This window comes from Nesoenas mayeri (assembly GCF_963082525.1).
Source record: "Nesoenas mayeri genome assembly, chromosome: 20".
NCBI lineage: Eukaryota > Metazoa > Chordata > Aves > Columbiformes > Columbidae > Nesoenas > Nesoenas mayeri.
In genome coordinates, this window is record NC_137569.1 from 10,161,563 (window position 1) to 10,179,098 (window position 17,536).

Sequence of the window (17,536 nt, forward strand, 5' to 3'; positions counted from 1 at the left end):
TCTGTGTCTCCCAGGGGGAATTGCATCCTCCTTCCACCTCAGGGGCAGACAGAGGATTGTAGGATCTTCTGAGCAAGGAGATGCTGCGAGCCTGCAAGGCAGGGTGCACAGAAGTCGCCCTGGAGCGCATCTGCCTAGCACACCCCCAAGGCAGGCACCTCCTCCTCCCTGAGCTCCCCCCGATTTCTCACCTCCCACCCACTCACAGCATCCCTGAGAAGGCAACGTAACACCAGTTACAACCATCCACCCACCGTGGGCTAAAGGCAGAGAAGCGGTGCCGTCTGCTGTAAAATCTCTTTATTAGATGATGGATAAAAACAGAGATGGGGCGGAAGCGTCTCTGGGGGTGACGGATCATTTCTGTCGCAACTGGGTACCAGCTCTGGGAACAGTTAAGAGAGACACTAATCAGCTTTGCATTTGGTGCTGCAGAGCCAGGTGTCTGTTGCTCCCTGAGAAGAGTTTGCCCAGTTTGGGGTTGCCTGGAGGCCACAAAAGGAAGGGAGGAGACCAAGGACTATTTTATTGCAGGTCTGTTTGTTGTTACCAGCACACAAGTCCTTTGGATACCCTGTCACAGGAGTGGTGGGAAATTTCTCCCCGCTCCGCCTTGCTGGCCGGTTTGGTACCAGGTTTGGGGCACAGACAGAAGGCTGGCGCAGAGGTGTGAGGTGAAGGGACTCACCACAGGCTGGAGGTCAGTGGCCTGGGAAGAGGTAGAACTTCCTGAGCAGCGTGGTCCGTTCTTGTGATGGCAACTGCCAAGGGAACTTTTCAAAGGCGCGTTGCACCTGGGGTGAGGGAGGCAGCGGGGACACATGAGAGCAGCTCCGTGCCCAGCATTGGAAGGGTGCAGGGAGTTGGGAAGTGTCCCCAGGGGCGTCCCCAGATGTGTGTCTGGTGGCATGAGATGCCGTGGGCTGCACCAACACGCCAGGCTTTTGCACGCCCACCCAATGGCAGGGTGCCAGCTGACTTTCCAGGCCAAAACAGACCTCTTTTTGACAGATCTTGCTGGGAAATGGCCTGTCCCGAACTCTGCTCTGAGCAGTACTTCTGACCATTGGTATGGCTGCATCTGCCGGCACACCTGCCGGTAACTGCAAAGCCTCACCTTTCGGAAGATCTCCTGTAAGCTGCTGTCACAGGCGTGGTTTCGAAACTGTTCTATCAGGTGCTGGACGAAAATGGTGCCTTTTTCTGTGCTTCTCCAGGACAAAGTATCTGAGGAGACAGAAGGTGCCAAGTGTGATTTCACTGCAGCAATGATTAATGCTGGGTGCTGAAACAGGAGGCTGGGGCACCTTCTCTGAGATCATTAATCAACCCACGGGCTGGGAAAAGGACAGGGCATCCCAGGGAAGCTAGAAGTCTTCAAGCCTCTCCGCTCTCATGTTCTCAGCCATGCCAGCTGCCAGGCTGGCACGGCCTGGAGCCATCTGTGACCTGGCAGAAGACAATTTCCCCTGGCCGGCCACTGCGGTGAGATAGATTGGCTGGGGAAGGAGTGCAGGCAGAGCCAGTGGGCAGGGCTGGAGCTGGGGCGAGGGACAGCAGCCAGGCAGGGGAACAAAGCTCTGGCCCTGGCCAAGAGGGATCTGTGGTGTCCTGGAGCAGGCTTGTACCCTGGCATTAGAGGACACTGACTTCTCCAGAGCTGTTGGAGCAATGCCTGAGCAGTCACTGGCTGGAGGGGATCCCCATCAACCAGCCTCAAGGAGGAGGAGGTGTGGAGGAGACCCATGGCATCAGGAATAGGAGTCCTGTTCTCCTCACCTGCTTTCAGGCATGGCAACTATTTCCAGGAACCGCTTACCAGGTGTGGAGGCATGTAAAGTGGCAAAATCACTCTCCAGGTGGACTTCGCGGGTTCCCTCAGCTTCCAGCCCTTCAGGGAATGCGTCAGCCGAGCCAGGAGCAGGTGCAGCAGGGTCTGCGGAATCACTCACCAACACAGACCCTCTTTTTCCTGGGAAGGAAGGGCCAGCCATCAGCGATGATGGGCTGTCCTGTCCCCACCCTGCGCTCAGGGCTCACGTGCCCTGGGAGAGCCTGGCTGGCTTGGTCACCTCACAGGCCCCTCGTAATGGGGACTCACCTCCACGGCAGGCCTGGATAATGACCACTTTGGGTTTGCCCAGCAGTGCCCGGCAGTTCTGGTTGTTGAATTTCTCATAGATGGTGTCGAGGGAAAGGATGTCTGTGGTCTCATCTTTGCTCTTGGTCCCGCAGAGCCCAGCCCTCAGCCCGTGGGACATGAAAACCAGGAAGGTGCTGTCAGAGGTCCGGTGCTCTTCACGGTCTGCAAAATCCTTCATGACTGTAGCCATCCCCTACAAACCAGCACAAGGAAGCAACATCAGCAACCTGTGACCCAGCCACCCACTGTGGGCAGGAGCCACTGCCACTGGGGACAGAGTTGTCCCTGTGGTGCCTGAGCCCTCTCACCAGTGCAGGCAAGGAGGGTCACTGTGCCACTGCTGGGGCCGGTGGCAGCTGCTTTGTGCACTGCTTTACCTGGGAAGTTAAGTTGTAGTGGGTGTCCACCACATAGCCCAGCCCTTCTAGCAGCTTTGTCATCCCCACCACGTCTACTTCAGCCCCATTTCGCCGGCTCAAGTGCTCAAACTCGATGTTGCAGATGAGCAGGGCCCTACGGGTTCGCGTCTCCCGTGGTAGATGGATGGGATAGATCTGTGAAGAAGGAGGGAGGGAGAAAGTGCTCAGTGGTGGGTGGGTGCAGGGGGGCTTTTCTTGAAAGGCAGCTAATAGTGGAGAAGGCCCATGGGTGCAGCAACCACATCTCCCTGTCCCTGGGACATCTCCCCACATCTCCTGCCCTACTCCTGGGTCAGCAAAGGCCCTAGCTCCCTGGGGCAAGGCCCTGCCACGCTCCAGCCCCCTCTGATCTCTGCAGCACCTGGTCTCCCTCTGTGTCCCTGATGTGCTGGTACTCGCTCAGGGAGCACTGCCGGATCCACTGCTGGCCCTGGATGCTGATGGGGTGCCCAGTGGGGACCTCAGTGTTGGGGGTGGGCAGCTGCACATCACGAGGCCCTGCAAGCAGAAAGCCCCACTTTATGCTGGGAAGCACCTGCAGCAAGAGGGGCCTATCACAGGGCACAGACGGGTGAGCAGAACTGGGATCTGCCCCTTGGGAGAGGACAGACACCCCTTAGAGCGCTGTCATTGCTGCACAACAAGGGGGACTCAGTGCCACAAAGCAGTGACACTGGGAACACCAAACTGCCTCTTGCCTTTGGGCCTGGGACACCCTCCAGGGCCAGGCCCCCCTCCAGTACCACACAGGAGATGCTGGCTCCCCCCGCAAGGCCTGGAGCAAACGACAGCTCCACAGTTCTCACCCGACTCAGTGGCCAAGCCCAGCTGCTTTGCCAAGACACCATCGCGCTTCCTGAGGCTGTCGATGAAGATCTGGCTGGCCCTGGAGCCCTTGAGGCGCACGCTGTCGATGAGGCAGCGAGCCTTGTCGGTGCGCACCACGTACCGGTCCTGCACCTCGTCTACCTCCTGCAGGTTCAGCACCCCTTGGGCCAGCAGGTCGTCCAGCAGGCCAGAGATCAGTGGCTTGCTCACCCGCTCCACAAACTCCGTCCGCACGTTCAGGAGTTGCTGATCTGTGGGGCAGCCCCATCAGTTCCTGGAGCACCCACACCACAGCTCCTGCTGTCCCGCTGCCCATTCTGCGTGCTTCCTCTTCCTTACCGCCTCCCCTGGGTGCTGATCCCTTCCCCGCCACCCCTCTAGCTGCTCCCCCTCCCCTTCCCCATCGCCTTCCCTGGATGCTGCCCCCCGCTTCTGCTGATCCCTCCCACTTTCCATCCCATGTGCTCCCTGTCTCCCATTTCCCACCCAGGGTGCTGCTCCCTCCTTCACTGCCACCCCAGGGGCTTTGCCTGCAGTCGCCCACCTCCCCCTTTTCCCACACACCCACAGACAGTCCCCCAAGGAACGCATTCGCAAGGCCCCTGACACTCAGGGCCACAGTGTCCTGGAGCCTGGTCCACGTGCTGTGTCCCTGTGCCGCGGGCCAACCGGGGCAAGCAGGACCCAGGCAGGACCCCCACTGGCACCCCCGTCCCACCACTGAACCCCAGCACCGCCGGTTGGACTCACCTGCCATCGCCCCTCAAACCGTGGCCTACGGAAGCAGCCACGGAGTGTCCTGATGTGGAGGAATACGAAAGCAAATGTTTTACAGAGCTTCACTTCCTGCTTCTTTGCGCGGGCCTTGGGCTGCTGCCCTCCCCCGCCTGCACCCCTGCGGTCGCCTGAGTCTGAGAGTTCACTGGGCGTGGGGTCAGAGCTCCTGCACGCTTTGCAGCCACACTTGGATCTGCTTCTGGGGGTGCCCAGCACACTCCTGTGACACTGGGGCATCATGAATAAACGTGACTGTGCCCAGCGCCAAAACACTCAGTGCCTGCAGAGCCAGGAGGCGGCTCCCAGCCCTGCTGTGCCGCTCAGAGCCCGGCACGGAGCAGCTCCTCTCACAGCTCATGGCCCCAGGGCCAGGACCAACATCATCTTCATGCACACAGCCCCGAACCCTCCAGACCTGTCTGAGGCTGAGCTCCACTTAACTCTTCCTCACGCTGCCCTGTGCAGGCGCTGAAAGGAAGACGCTACCTTGGGCAGCGGGATCTTTATCCATGCAGAGGTTGACCAGCCTGGTCTCCATCCCCCAAGCACTGAAGGGAAGCCTGCCTGGAATGTAAAATATAGACTGTAAGAAAGCCTGAGGTTGCCCCGTAATTCTATTAGCAGGGCTGCTTCACAGGGCAGGTTGAGCACAGGCCGAGACGTGGGTGGGAATAGCAGAAGTAACACTCGTGATGGGGAAACCCAGGAAGGAGCCATGGGGAAAAGGGACATACACTGCGCCCTTCGGGAGGGAGAGGCAAACAGCCACGGAGCACTGCAGCTGCTGAATGCCAAGCACCAGTACAGGCTGGGGTTGACCTGCTGGAAAGCAGCATCGCGGAGAAAAACCTGGGAGCTGTGGTTGGCAACAGGGTGACCACGAGTCAGCAACATGCCCGTGTGGGCAAGAGGACAATGGTACCTGGGATGTATGAGGAAGAGTGTGGTCCAGGAAGTTGTTCCTCCCCCTCTGCTCTGCCCTGATGTGAGGCCACATCTGCAGAACTGGGTCCAGTTCTGGGCTCCCCAGTTTAGGAAGGACAAGGAATTACTGGAGAGTCCAGTGGAGGGACACAGAGATGCTGAGGGGTCTGGAGCATCTTTGTGATGAAGAGACACTGAGAGAGCTGGGGCTGTTGAGCTGGAGAAGAGAAGCTGAGAGGGATCTGATCCATGGGATCAATAGCTCAGGGTGGGTGTCAGAGGATGGACCAGACTCTGTTCATGGTGCCAAACGCCAGGGTGAGGGGCAACGGGCACAGACTGAAACACAGGAGGCTGCATGTGAACATGAGCAGAAACTTGTTTGCTGGGAGGTGCCAGAGCCTGGCCCAGGCTGCCCAGAGCGGGTGTGGAGTCTCCTGCTCTGAGCCATTCAAACCGCCTGGACCCACCTGTGTGATCTGCTCTGTGACCCTGCGTGAGCAGGGCTGGGCTGGGGATCTGCAGAGCTCCTGCAGCCCAGCCAGCCCGGGGTTCTGTGGTTCTGTGATAAAACAGGGTGGTGGCCTCACGCTCTTGTCACTATCCCGCAGGCCTGTTGGGGAGCCCTCACCCTTCACTGCTCCGCGGTGCCGCAGCCCCGCGCTGAGATCCCAGTGCCGCCCCCTGGCCAGGACCCGGCAGCCGGGAGGCGGCGCTGCCCGCGAGGGGCCCGGGCTGCCCCAGTGCGGGGCACGTGGGGAACGCCCCTTTCCTCAAATTCCGGCCCTTCCCCTCCCACGGCCCCAGCGGCCGGTTCCCGCTGCCCGCGGGCGCAGCAGCGGCGGGCGGGGTGTCCGGTCACCGGGCCGATCACGTGACGGACTCCCCCTTTCCGGTTATGCCCCCCCCCCGGTTATTTTCGCCCCCCCGCGGCGCCCCAGTGACCGCCCGCCGTTTTCTGAGGGGAAGGGCAGCCCAGCCGCGGATTGGCTGCAGTTGGACGCGCTGTGATTTCTCATTGGGCTCTGAGCGCCCGGTCCCGCCCCGAGCCTCGCCGCACTGGGTCACGGGATGAGCTTGCGGGAGACAAGAAGGGCGTGTCCCGGCGGCCGGTGGCGCTGGGCGGGGACGCGTTCGCTCCGTTCATTGGCCCACGGTGCCGGTGGCGCCTGGCGCTGATTGGCTGCGCCGCGCGGGTCGGTGGGGGGGGCAGGGCGGGGAGCTGCACGCGGCAGAGGCGGGAGCGGCGCGGCCGGAGCAGGTGAGACCCGCCGGTTCCCGTTCCCCGCCCGGCGCCGCCCCCGCGGGCCCAGCGCGGCCTGTGACCCCGGCCTGGTCCTGCCCGGGCCCCGCGCGCTCCTCAGGCTTCTCCCCGCCGCCGCCTCCCGGTTAGCGCGGCCTCCCCGGGCCCTGTCTGTGAGGGGCGGGCGGCGGCCCCGCGGCCCTACCGCGTAGGGCGGGCGACGGCGGGCCCGGGCCGGCCTCGCTGTTCCCCCGCCACGGCGTGGGGTGGCTGGTGAGCGCAGGGGGCGGCCCCGAGGTGCCGGAGATTTAAAGGCCGGTTCACGTTAAGGAGAAGGAACGGGCCGCGGGTTTTCCGCCGGGTCAGACTTGGGGGCGGCGCCGTGCCGGGAGCGACAGCCCTGCCCCAGCCCCGGGCTGGGAGAGCTCGGCTGCGGAGAGGAGGCTGCGGGCCCGGCTGGACTTCCCTGGGCCCGGGACGAAGCGACGCCGCCGCTGCCGCCCCCGAGCCCCGGAGATCCCCCTGGAAGCAGCTCCCGGTCGCGGGGTTCTTGTGCCACACGAAGCGCGGTAACAGAGACTGGTCCTGCCCCTCCCCCCGCTGGGGGCTGCCTGGTGTCCCCGCACACGGTGCTGGTTTTTGGAGAAGGTGCCTCCCCTCCTTGGGTAGGAGCTGGTGGAGCTCCCTATGGAGGTTTGAAACTGCTGGTGGCTGAAGTTTGGTGTGGAGAGAACGCTGTTGCAAGTTTTACATTTATTAAAAAAATCTCACACAACTGCTTGTTGTAAACATAGGTTTCCCTAAAGCATTTGATGCAATGCCTTTGGGTTTTCCCGCTGAATTAACCAGAGGGGGATGAGCTCAAAATAACCTGCATAAGGTCGGTGGCTCCCAGAACATTATTGGGGACATTATGTTAATGGTCTCCTAAAGATCCTGCTGCTGATTTTGTCAGTCATCTGAAGAAAGTTTGCAGCTAAAAGCTGATGGAGCACACAAGCAGCTTGGAGTGCTGAGTGAAAAGTAAGAGATTAGGATCCAATAGGTTGGTCTGGTGAGTTTGGCACTGTATTTCTGGCTGGGGTCGTGCATCTATTACCAGGGAAAAAGCACTTCTGCAGCGCTGCGCCCAGGTTTGGTGCCCGTGTGTGGCGCGAAGGCTGCTGGAAAGCTGGGCAGAGTTCAGAGACAATGTGTGAGGGTGGGATTAAAGGTGAAAAAAGCTGCCATGCAGTATGAGAACTCCGGTCTGCTTCATGCAACGAGATTGGGTCAGTGTGTGTGTACAGGGGGAGGACAGAAGTTGGACTGTGGGACTTCAGTGTGGCTGGTCGTGCTATACAAGTGCGTACATAGAAACCAGAGGGTATATTTTGAAATGATAATCAAGCGTGCAAACAAACTTCCTGAAATCAGTGATGACACTGTATTTGCTGGCAACTTTTGCATCAAGCCGCAGAACTTTTCTTTTAATAAAAACTATGGCAAGTGTTGTAGTTCAGTTAACAGTGCGGGAGGTTCTGTGGTCCACTCTGCTTGTGGGTTTGTAGGGTCGCCACATAACGTCTTTCAGGGTGTTTGCTGCAAGATGGATATCTACGCAAACAGAGATGAGGACTGGTAAATAAATGGAAAAGTTTTACTTATAGTTATTAATTTCTAGGAATAGCTGGTTTCCCCTTTGCTGTGTTTGCAGAAATCTGTTTACGCTGGCAGTGACAGTTATTTGATTTTGCTCAAAGAGCCTGAACAGGGAAATTTCCTCAGATTGCCGTTAGCCCTGTGGAAACGTCGTTGCAGCCCTTCTGCCTTGCTGAAAGTGTCGCTTTGCTGTCAGGTTTGTCTGTGGCAAGCTAAAAGGGAAAAAAAAAATAATTAAGGGGGAACTTTAGGGCTAGATCTTCCCATGCTACAGAGGCTTTGGAGAATGCCGCTGTGCCAGCTGTTTGTTGTCTCGATCTGCTAAAATATGCGCTGGCTCGCTTTTATTTTTTGTTCACGTGGGGCTTTTCAAAGTCGCCCTTGTCCCGGGCTGGCGGGAGCGCAGGGGACGCTGTGGGCGGCCGTTCCCCTGCCCGGCGGCCGTGTCACTGAGCTTTGCTCACCTGAAGGCCGGTGGGTGAGGGTTGCTGGGGAGCTGGGCCGCCTGCTCGAGGTGCTGCTTTAATCTGTGAGTTTGAGACAGAGCTATTTCCACTCCTGTGTCCTCAGCCCTTCTTTAGGGGCTGCTGTCATCTGAGGGACAGAGTTGTTCTCGATAATAGTTTGGTAAGTGAATTAAAAAGGAGGCCGGAGGGATGAGTGGTTCCATTGAAGGAGTGTGTGCGGTTGTGTTGGAGATGACCGAGCGTTGTTTTACAAGAAAATCAAGCAGTATAATCTAACTCAGATTATTTTTATCAGGGAGAAATGTGAACAGGAGAGAGAACAAAACAAAACAGTGCTGCATACTTGCACATCATGCTCAGCTTCCCAGGACAGGAATGTTCCCCCAGGTATTAATAACTAAAAGGCAATTATGAAAGTTCATACCTTTCTCTTCCATCCTTGCTTGCCCAGCCTCCAAGGCAGCTCCATCCAGCCAGAGTTTTCTACTTGTTGGCGTGTTTCTGGGTTTCGATGTGGACTTTTATCATGAGACTCTTCTATCACTGCTTACAGGAAAACATCGACATTTGCAGGACTAAATCGGAGCCCTTTTTAGATAATGATGACTGGGGAAGAGAGCTGTTTAAAAATTACTTGGCTATTAACAAATTAGCGTAAGAGATTAATCTCTGCTTGTAATCCCTGGCTTGTTCTCCAGGATGATGCCTGCGCTGTGATGGAGCACAAGGAATTTTGAGCGTGCTCCTCGTCGGTATAATTGTTTCCCTTCCGTTCTTCCCTGGCAGTTCTGCGGAGACTGTGCAGCTCTGTGCTCTCAGCAGCCCGAAAGGATAGGATTTCCCCTAGGAGGGATCAGATGATTATCTTATAAATAGTAAATGCCTGTTCGGGCCTACTTTCAGTGCGCGTTGTTTGGCTGCCGTCTTGCTCTCCGCGTTTGCAACAAGTACAACTGCGTCTGCACCCCGTGGCCCAAACCGAATCCAAGGAAATGGGGCGTACTTTGTGTGGGAGATGATGGATTTCTGGGAGGAGGGAAGCGGCCCTGGTGCGAGGTGCTTTGCAGCCGGCGCTTCAGGCGGCGCGATGGATTGAAAGGCTCCAGCAGCAGCAACGCTCTGCACGCCGTGGTAGTGCCTGGTTCCTCGCCGGCACAGGAAAATTGGCTCATTTGACCGGGAATGCGAGCTGAAATGAAACTGAGACACATTCAATGGCTGAATCCCACTGGAAATGAGCCCGATTTCCTGTAAGAGAGTGTGTGCTTGTACCGAGGAGTCCTCCTCTCTAAGCCTGAGCTCTTGGTGTCCTTTTTGGGCTGCACACACGCATCCCCCTTACCTGACATCTGTTTCCCTCCAGCTTCGCTTCCCTCGTCCCTTGGTGGTCAGCCTGACGGCTGCTGAGCACTGGGCTCGGTGGACATTGCGGGTCCATGGACAGTCCCGCGGTTGTCCTGCCGTGTTTGTGCTCGGCCCTCCCCGCACTCAGGTTTTGTTCGCTCTGCTGGACCTGGGTTTGCCTCTTCCCCAGGTGACGAGGATCAAATCAAGGGAATCAGTTTGCTTTTGGGTTTGTTTTTGTAGCATCTTTCTGCAACCCTGAGTGATCTGTGTACAGCTGGTTGGAGAGCAGGGTCTCACCTTTCCTGGGGGAGATAATGGGACATAACAAGGACAAAACTAAATCACATGGTTTGTGCTCTTAGTAGTGGAAATGACTTTTTGTTTCTTATTATTGCAACTGTGTTGCTTCTCAGCTGAGATATGCCCTCAGATTCTTCTTGGAGAGGGAGAAGCCTGTCCAGAGCATGTCCCAAGAGAAGAGTCTTAAGTGACTGTATATTCTGTTTCAACACGTATCAAGTTACTGGCATCGGAGCCTTCCTTTTTTTGTTGTGTGTATCCGTAGGTGCCTTATTCCTTTTAGTCTCTCATCTAGAGCATTATCAATCTTCCTTCCCTCATGGATCGCATTGCTTATCTTCTGGGTGGGGCGTTTGCTCAGCAGCGGGTTTGATACAGCTGATCTCATGTGCTGTAAACCCGTGAAATTCAGCTGTCCTGGGCACGCACAGCACAGTTCTGCTTTTGCTGTATTTATTTTCCAGAGGAAAAGAAAATGTCGTGCCGTTTCTTGCAATGGCACGAATTTGATCGCGCTGTGGAGAGCGGGCATGGTGTTCACGAGAGGGATGGTGATGAGGACCGAGGTTTATCTGAGCCTTGGGAATGGCGTTAGCGGGGAATAAAGTGGATGGGACTGCTTTGATAGCAAAGTACGAGCGATATGATGAGCACCTCTGCCTGAGATGTAGCAAAAAGCCAAATCCGGTGACTTGCTGAGGTTGCTCAGCACCGTCAGCTCCACCCCTCTCTGGAGGAGTCCGTCCTGGCAGCAGAGACACAGGTAGACACAGCTCACAACTTATCTTCACGGGGGCAAAGTCTTGTATCTGAACTTAAGCCCACATTCTTGGCAGAGTATTCTCTGGAGCTCTGCTTGCTTCCATTTCACGGCTGGAAAGTGGAGTCCTTGTTCCTTTTCCAACCTCACCAGTTCATTGCAAAACGAAATTGTGGAATTGTTTGCTCTGGCAGAACGTGCTTGGACGTGGTGCTGTGTGAGTGACAGCTGCATGGTAAGGACCCTCAAAGCATTTCTACTTTGCAGGCCGTTCAATTGCTTGGACTCTGCCAGTCTTTCTCTACTGGGCGCTGCTGAAACTGCGGGCTGCAGTTTGCATTGTTCCTTCTGGAAGCTTCACAGGGTTTTGTTGCTCTGTTTTATTCTAGAAACTTGTTGAAGTAGCCAGCTTTCTGTGAGTGGATGGGTGCCTTGTGGCAATCCAGCATAAATCTATCCAGTTGTCTCTGTTATTCACAATATTCACTCTGGATTCACAATAATTTTATTTTTTCTTTTTAAATCTTTCAAAGTAACCAGTGGAAGTGCAATTTATTGCTGGAGCGTGACTGGCACGTAGCACCCAGTACCACCAGAGCCCAGTGGAACTGTGTGTGCCTATTTTAATGCGAGCGAGAGGAGCCGTTGTCCTGTTTCGTGTGTGGTTTTGGAGTCACACGCAGTTTTTGGAACATCCCACTGAGGGTGCTCGAGGAGAGTGTGGCCAGGGTGGGTGCTCCCTGCAGCACGGCTCTCCTGCCAGCAGCAGCCTGGCCCTGGGGGTTTGGGTGGAGATTTAGGAGGACGTAAGGAGTCCCAGCGTCATTGCTTCTCACCCGTCAGCATCATTTAGGCTCGTACTTGCTTCTGCTTTCTGGCCAGACTGCACAGCCCCCATCCTGCCGCCCACCAGCTCACGGCTGCAGCTGCCCCGGTGCCAAAGGCGCTTCTGCCTTCCTTCTCTAATGCCAGACTGAATTTCCCAGAGGCTAAAACGCTCTCATCTTGCTGAAAACTTCAGAGCAAGCCCGTGGCAGCTGGGTGCGAACTTAAAAAGCCTGCGCTGCCCTGAAGGTCAGACTTGGGTAAGTGGAAGTGAATCTCTGGAGGCACAAAGCCTGGGGAAGCTGAAGGCAGATGTGAAACGGAGCAGCCTGTGTGTGGTGGGGCAGAGGCTGTGGGTGCGTGGGGGAAAAACAGCTTAATGTGTTTTGGGGGGTTGGTGGGAAGATGCACAGCAAAGAGGGGTTTGGTGAGCTCCGCTGGAAGGATTGTTGGAGATTCTTTTTTTTTAAGATGCTTTACATACTGCCGAAGATGCTGCGTCAGCTCTACATTACCAGTGACTCGAAGTGCTACATTTTCCCTCTGGCTGTGCCAAAGTACAGTTCTTGCTGAAGCTTTTGGAGTGCTGTTGTCAGCTTTCCTGCGCTCCTGGGTGGGTCGGGGCCCTTGTCAGCCCCTCGTTCCCTCTCTGATGCTCCTGCAGTGTGACGAGTGCTGTGACTGCAGGGTTTGTCACAGCCTGATACTTTTATGTCCTCTGCATGTGGGAGTTATTTCCTTTGATGGTGTAGTTCAATGCTGCTTTTTTGTGGGGTATTTTTTTGTGTTTTATTTTAAAACTGAGGACCTCGTGACATGGGGAACTGCTGCTGGGTTCTGCGGTGACGAGGATCTGCCTGCCCTGGGCAGCCATGTCCCTGCAGTCCCCATGGGTCAGACTGGGATCCCTGCAGGGCAATTAACTCAATCTCCTTTTTCTTGGGTATCAACATTTCTTTCTGTGTATTTGAGGCTTTTGTGCTTCTGGACAATGTGTCTGGTTCCTCTCAGTCCTCTGCAAACATCTCTGTGACCGGCACAAGGCTGTTCTGCATGGTATGAAAGGGAGATCTGCTTCTAGAAAGTGCCAGCACTTCATATGTCTCTGTCAGGGGACCTGCTGGCTCACATTTTTCACATCCACGCCCTTTACAAGCAGCCGACAAGAGGTAACTACTCCAGGAAAGGAACGCTGCTGGTGCCCCCTGTTTCTGCTCACCTTCTCTGGGGGTATCCAGAGGCCACGGATCCATCTGCAAACCCGGCGAGTAGCTGTGGACAGACAGGGAGGGTGTCTGGGCAAAGAGAAATCACGTTTTGCTTGCTGCAAGGGAGCTGCTGCCTCTGTGGCCCTGGTGTCCACAGGGCGCTGGGGCTCTGTGTGCTGCTGCTGTCCCTTTTGCAGGAAAGGGGACAACGCTGTGTCTGGGGAGGGGACAGAGCCGAGGGCAGCAGTGGCTCTTGGTAGAGATGTTGGAGCCTGGCTGAGCTGATGGTCCGTTAACCAAGTGAATTTTGGTGATGCCAGCTCTGATTCTGATTGGCTCAGGTTGGTACCAGAGCTCGAGTTGGTACAAAGCCTTTATAAAGTAATTTTACTACTCGATTAAGGGAGTTTTGCCATCCCCAGGATAACTCGGTGCTGTATATCCTCTCCGTTCTTGCTCCAGCTCCCACACTGCTGCCCTGCACAGGCCCTTGTTGCTTCTAACTCAGGTGAAAAATATATTTTCATGTTGGGATTTAACCACCTATGAGAAAAGAAAGTACCTCGGTTTCAAAGGAGAAGTGCTGGTTTAGGCTGTAAAGTCCCTATTTTCCAGGGAGTTTTGAACCTCTGGTGCTTTATTGTAGTGGCTGTTGTAACTGAAGGGAACATAACAGCCAGAACACACAATCGTTTTGTTCGAAGTCCTGCGGTAAGGGAAGCGGCTGCGGTGGGAGACTCCGGGCTGTTGGATGTTTGTGCAGAAATCCCCGAGGGGACCTAAGAGCAAGTCCCAGACTTTCCCTGTAGCTTTGCCAGGTTGCACCATCTTGTAGGGCAGCGTCAAGCGTTGCTGTGCCCGGAGGCAGCGGCACCTCGGGGCTGCTGCTGCGGCGGCTTTGCTCTCATCCTCCTGCTGCTGTTGGCCCGACGGCTGCAACAGCTTCATTCCTGTTCCTCAGCCTGGCAGTTCGATCCTTGGAGTGGGCGTCTGCAGTGCCTGGTGAGAACGCGTGGGAGCTGTGGGGAGGCAGCGGCGTTCGGAGAGGTGACCCAGGCAAAATTTGTCTTTGCTTTAAACGTTAAGCGATGATGTTGACTCCATGTTCTTCTGTGGTGTTTGTGATGCTGTGAGTTATTGGGATGCTGACCTTAGAGGAGCAGATGGTTGCTTTTTGTACCCCGGTAGGTTGGAAGAGTGAAGAACCGTGTTGGGAGGCAGCTTTTCTGCTTGCTGAAGGTGAGGGGTGAGACTTGGTGCAGGAAGCGATAAGTAACGGAGTAGCCTCAGGCTGAGGTTTGATGGACTTAGCAAGGAGCTGGGCCTACAGGGAAGCCCCTGCAGTGCTTCAAGGCAAACAATCAGAAGAACTGAATGAACAGCCGTGCTTTTGTCTGCAGAATCGGTGCTGTCCTTTCTTGTGCCTGTGGCTGACTCACACCACTGACACACCGCTGACTGTTCCGGTGAGGAGAGCGGCAGCTTCCAGCATCCAAGGTGCTGTGCTCGTTCTAAGGCCTGCAGACGGATTGCAGGCAGCTGCCGAGGGAATGCCATGGTACCGGGAGTGCCGCGGTACCGGCAGGCAGCCAGCCAGCGCGCCCGCCAGGCAGATCCGCAGAGGGAACAGATGCCAGAGCTGGAATGTGCCAGCGAGCGCCTCATCCCCCTCCCTCCTGTCCTATGCGCTGCCTGGGACTGGCACGAGATCATTTCTTACCTACTCTGGTCTTTGCTCTTTCCCCTTTCTGTCAAAGTTAATACATTCAGTCTGCTGGACCACAACAGGGTGACCGTGAGCCAACAATGTGCCCTTTTGCCAAGAGGCCAATGGTACCTGGGGTGTGTGAGGGAGAGTGTGACCGGCAGGTCAGGGAGGTTGTTCCTGGAGTTCTGGGGCCGGTTCTGGGCTCCCCAGTTCAAGAAGGACAAGGAATTACTGGAGAGAGTCCAGCAGAGGGACACAGAGATGCTGAGGGGTCTGGAGCATCTTTGTGATGAGGAGACACTGAGAGAGCTGGGGCTGTTGAGCTGGAGAAGAGAAGCTGAGAGGGATCTGATCCATGGGATCAATAGCTCAGGGTGGGTGTCAGAGGATGGACCAGACTCTGTTCATGGTGCCCAACGCAAGGGTGAGGGACAGCAGGCACAGACTGAAACACAGGAGGCTGCATGTGAACATGAGCAGAAACTTGTTTGCTGGGAGGTGCCAGAGCCTGGCCCAGGCTGCCCAGAGCGGGTGTGGAGTCTCCTGCTCTGAGACATTCAAACCGCCTGGACCCACCTGTGTGATCTGCTCTGTGACCCTGCGTGAGCAGGGCTGGGCTGGGGATCTGCAGAGCTCCTGCAGCCCAGCCAGCCCGGGGTTCTGTGGTTCTGTGCACTCAGGAGTGACCCCGCGGCAGACGATCCCTTTCCTCTCCCTGTTCTGTGCATTTCCATCAGGAGAGTTGCCAAGCACCTTTGGATGCTGGATAAGATGGTCCTAGACAGAGCCTGTTTTGTTCAGCAGGGAGAGTAAATGGAGATTATTTTTCAGTACGAAACTGTTGAATGCAGAGGTTCTGTGCGGATCTCCTAACTGCCTCATTAGGGAACAACATGCAGAGTTTTCATTGCTGTTGCTAGATGAGGCAAAAGAGGAAGCAAAAGTGGTGTTGTCCTGCGGAGCAGTCTAACAGCTTTGTTTTATAATAAAACAGACTTGATGAAAAGTGAGAACTCCCTCCCTACCTCTCTTCCTCTCTTTCTTTTACTGCATCTTTCCTTCGTCAGTAGGTGTTTCAGCTGAAGGAATTTGCAGAAGTATGAGAGGAACTGTTCCGCCTGTGGGCTTGCCTTCTTTTAATTGAAATAAGAGAGGAAGTTACTTAGACTTCTCAGGAAAGGTTCGATAGGTCTTGTAGCAGAGGAAGTCACATTTTCAGCGTGTTTTGCTAATGACGGAGTGGTCAAAATTGAAGCTGGAACAAGCAGCTGGTTCAACGGTTGGAGTTCCCTGAGGAGCCCAGTGCACTCATGCTGTGGGTTGTTCGGCGGCTGCTCCTGCTTCCCCCACCCCCCAGAAATCACAGGGAAAGGGTTTTTATAGAAGACGGGAAGCAGGACACCTCCTCGAGGGTTTAATTTCTGAGATGCAGCTTCCACTCTGCCCATTCTCCATCGCCGCTGGCTCCGGGATAGTTGTGCGGCAGCCCCAGGTGCTGGCTCGTGCTGCAGAGCATGTGCTGAAATTCATACGCAGTGCTGGGCAAGATCTGGTTACAGCTGAAATTGCCGATAGATCTGCTGCTGGTATCGGCAGCCGTGGGGTTTCATCGCTGTGAGCGACGGGAGGAATTGGCTGTCTCATATTTGAGCAAAAATGATAAAAATCCCCTTGCCTCCTGAAAGTTGTCTTTGTGTTTAGATATAAGTGCTGCATTTCATTTTTATCCTAAACCTTTTTGAGGCAGGAATTTGATCCTTAATGAGTTTTAATACAATCCGTTCTTTCAGGTGAGAAATCCCAGACTCCGCTCTTAGCGCTAGAACCATTAGTGTGAGTTGCAGCAGATAATTCTAAATCCTTGGGCTCCTTTCAGCACCGAGTGTGCTCCGTGGTGTCCTCGGCCCTGTCCTGGGGGAGCTGCCAGCGGGGCAGGGACAGCGCCTGGGGATTTGTGCGGCTCTTACGGCTCAATAAGCAGGGGACTTGCTATATATATCGAATTGCCTTCTCTTTCCTTTTATTGATTGCCTGGGGATTTCCCTTTCTAAGAGGGGACGTCATGGGCAGTGCTGTTTTTAGAAGCAGTTAAGCTGGTGGCAGAGAGCAGGCGTGGGGGCAGCTAAGCTCACCTGAACTTGCTGTCCTGCCCACGTCGTTCGAGGTGAGTTTATTAAGGGAAGCAGGTCAGTATGCAAGGTGGATTTCCCTTGATTTTCTGCTGCTAAAGTGCACAACATTTTTAAAGGCTCCAGATAGAAGTTAAAAACCAGAGGCTCTAGCTTAACCATCTCGAACACGAGATTTGGGGAAAGGGGCATTGCTAAAGGCTGGGTTAGGCATTGCTTGGTGTTGGGAGGGAGCAGTGTGATACCACCCCAGAAGAAGCCCCACGAGGTGCAGGTTTCTGAGTTCATGGGTGGGAAGAGCAGCAGTGACAACGCGGAGCTCCCTCTGGTGACATGGGCAGGACGGCCAGGCTGCAGGCAGAACCCACCATCAGAAAAGCTGCCCGTAAACCCGGCTCTGGTGGGTTTGGCTGCTGGGTGACCGTGCTTAGCAAAAAAACGAGAGAATTCAAGCCGCACATGTAATCAAAAGTGAGCTCTTAACTTATTAATAACAGCTCCTAAGGGTTTTCCTCTCATCTTGTGGTCATCCATCTTCCTGCAGCTTGATGGTAGAAACCACGAGCAGTTGTTTGTTGCTCTGGTTTAGAGTGTTCTTCCTGTGAAGGTGGAGTTGTGCGCTTAATTTGATAATGGTGTGATTATTGCACGTTTTATAGAGGAGCTGGGCTTCCAGCAGGAACTGTGTGTTCCCAGCGCGTCTCCAGCCGTTGGATGCCGCTGTCAGACCCTGGTGCAGGATCCTCCCCGGCTGGTTGTGGGGAGGCTACTGGGGAAACTGGGCTTGGTTTGGGTGAGTCGGGAAAAGAAATCTTGA

General features: G+C 55.4%; 2 protein-coding genes across 2 annotated transcripts in view; one reads left to right on the top strand and one right to left on the bottom strand.

Annotated features, from left to right (window-relative positions):
* Window positions 1-539: 539 nt before the first annotated feature.
* On the bottom strand, window positions 540-4,283 carry LOC308048218 (caspase-1-like). The gene is made up of 8 exons (XM_080357200.1): window positions 4,141-4,283; window positions 3,369-3,641; window positions 2,924-3,060; window positions 2,521-2,697; window positions 2,102-2,336; window positions 1,820-1,972; window positions 1,118-1,227; window positions 540-794 (listed from the first exon to the last, which is right to left on the bottom strand). Exons 1-8 carry the CDS (start codon window positions 4,145-4,147, stop codon window positions 702-704), a joined length of 1,185 nt encoding a protein of 394 aa, XP_080213326.1. The 5' UTR covers window positions 4,148-4,283; the 3' UTR covers window positions 540-701.
* Window positions 4,284-6,327: 2,044 nt separating this feature from the next.
* The window catches only part of MTMR4 (myotubularin related protein 4), a 58,976-nt gene continuing 47,767 nt past the window's right edge, over window positions 6,328-17,536 (top strand). Inside the window, exon 1 of the mRNA XM_080357331.1 lies at window positions 6,328-6,352. The gene's annotated coding sequence lies outside the window, so the exon portion shown is untranslated. The remainder of the gene's footprint in view (window positions 6,353-17,536) is intronic.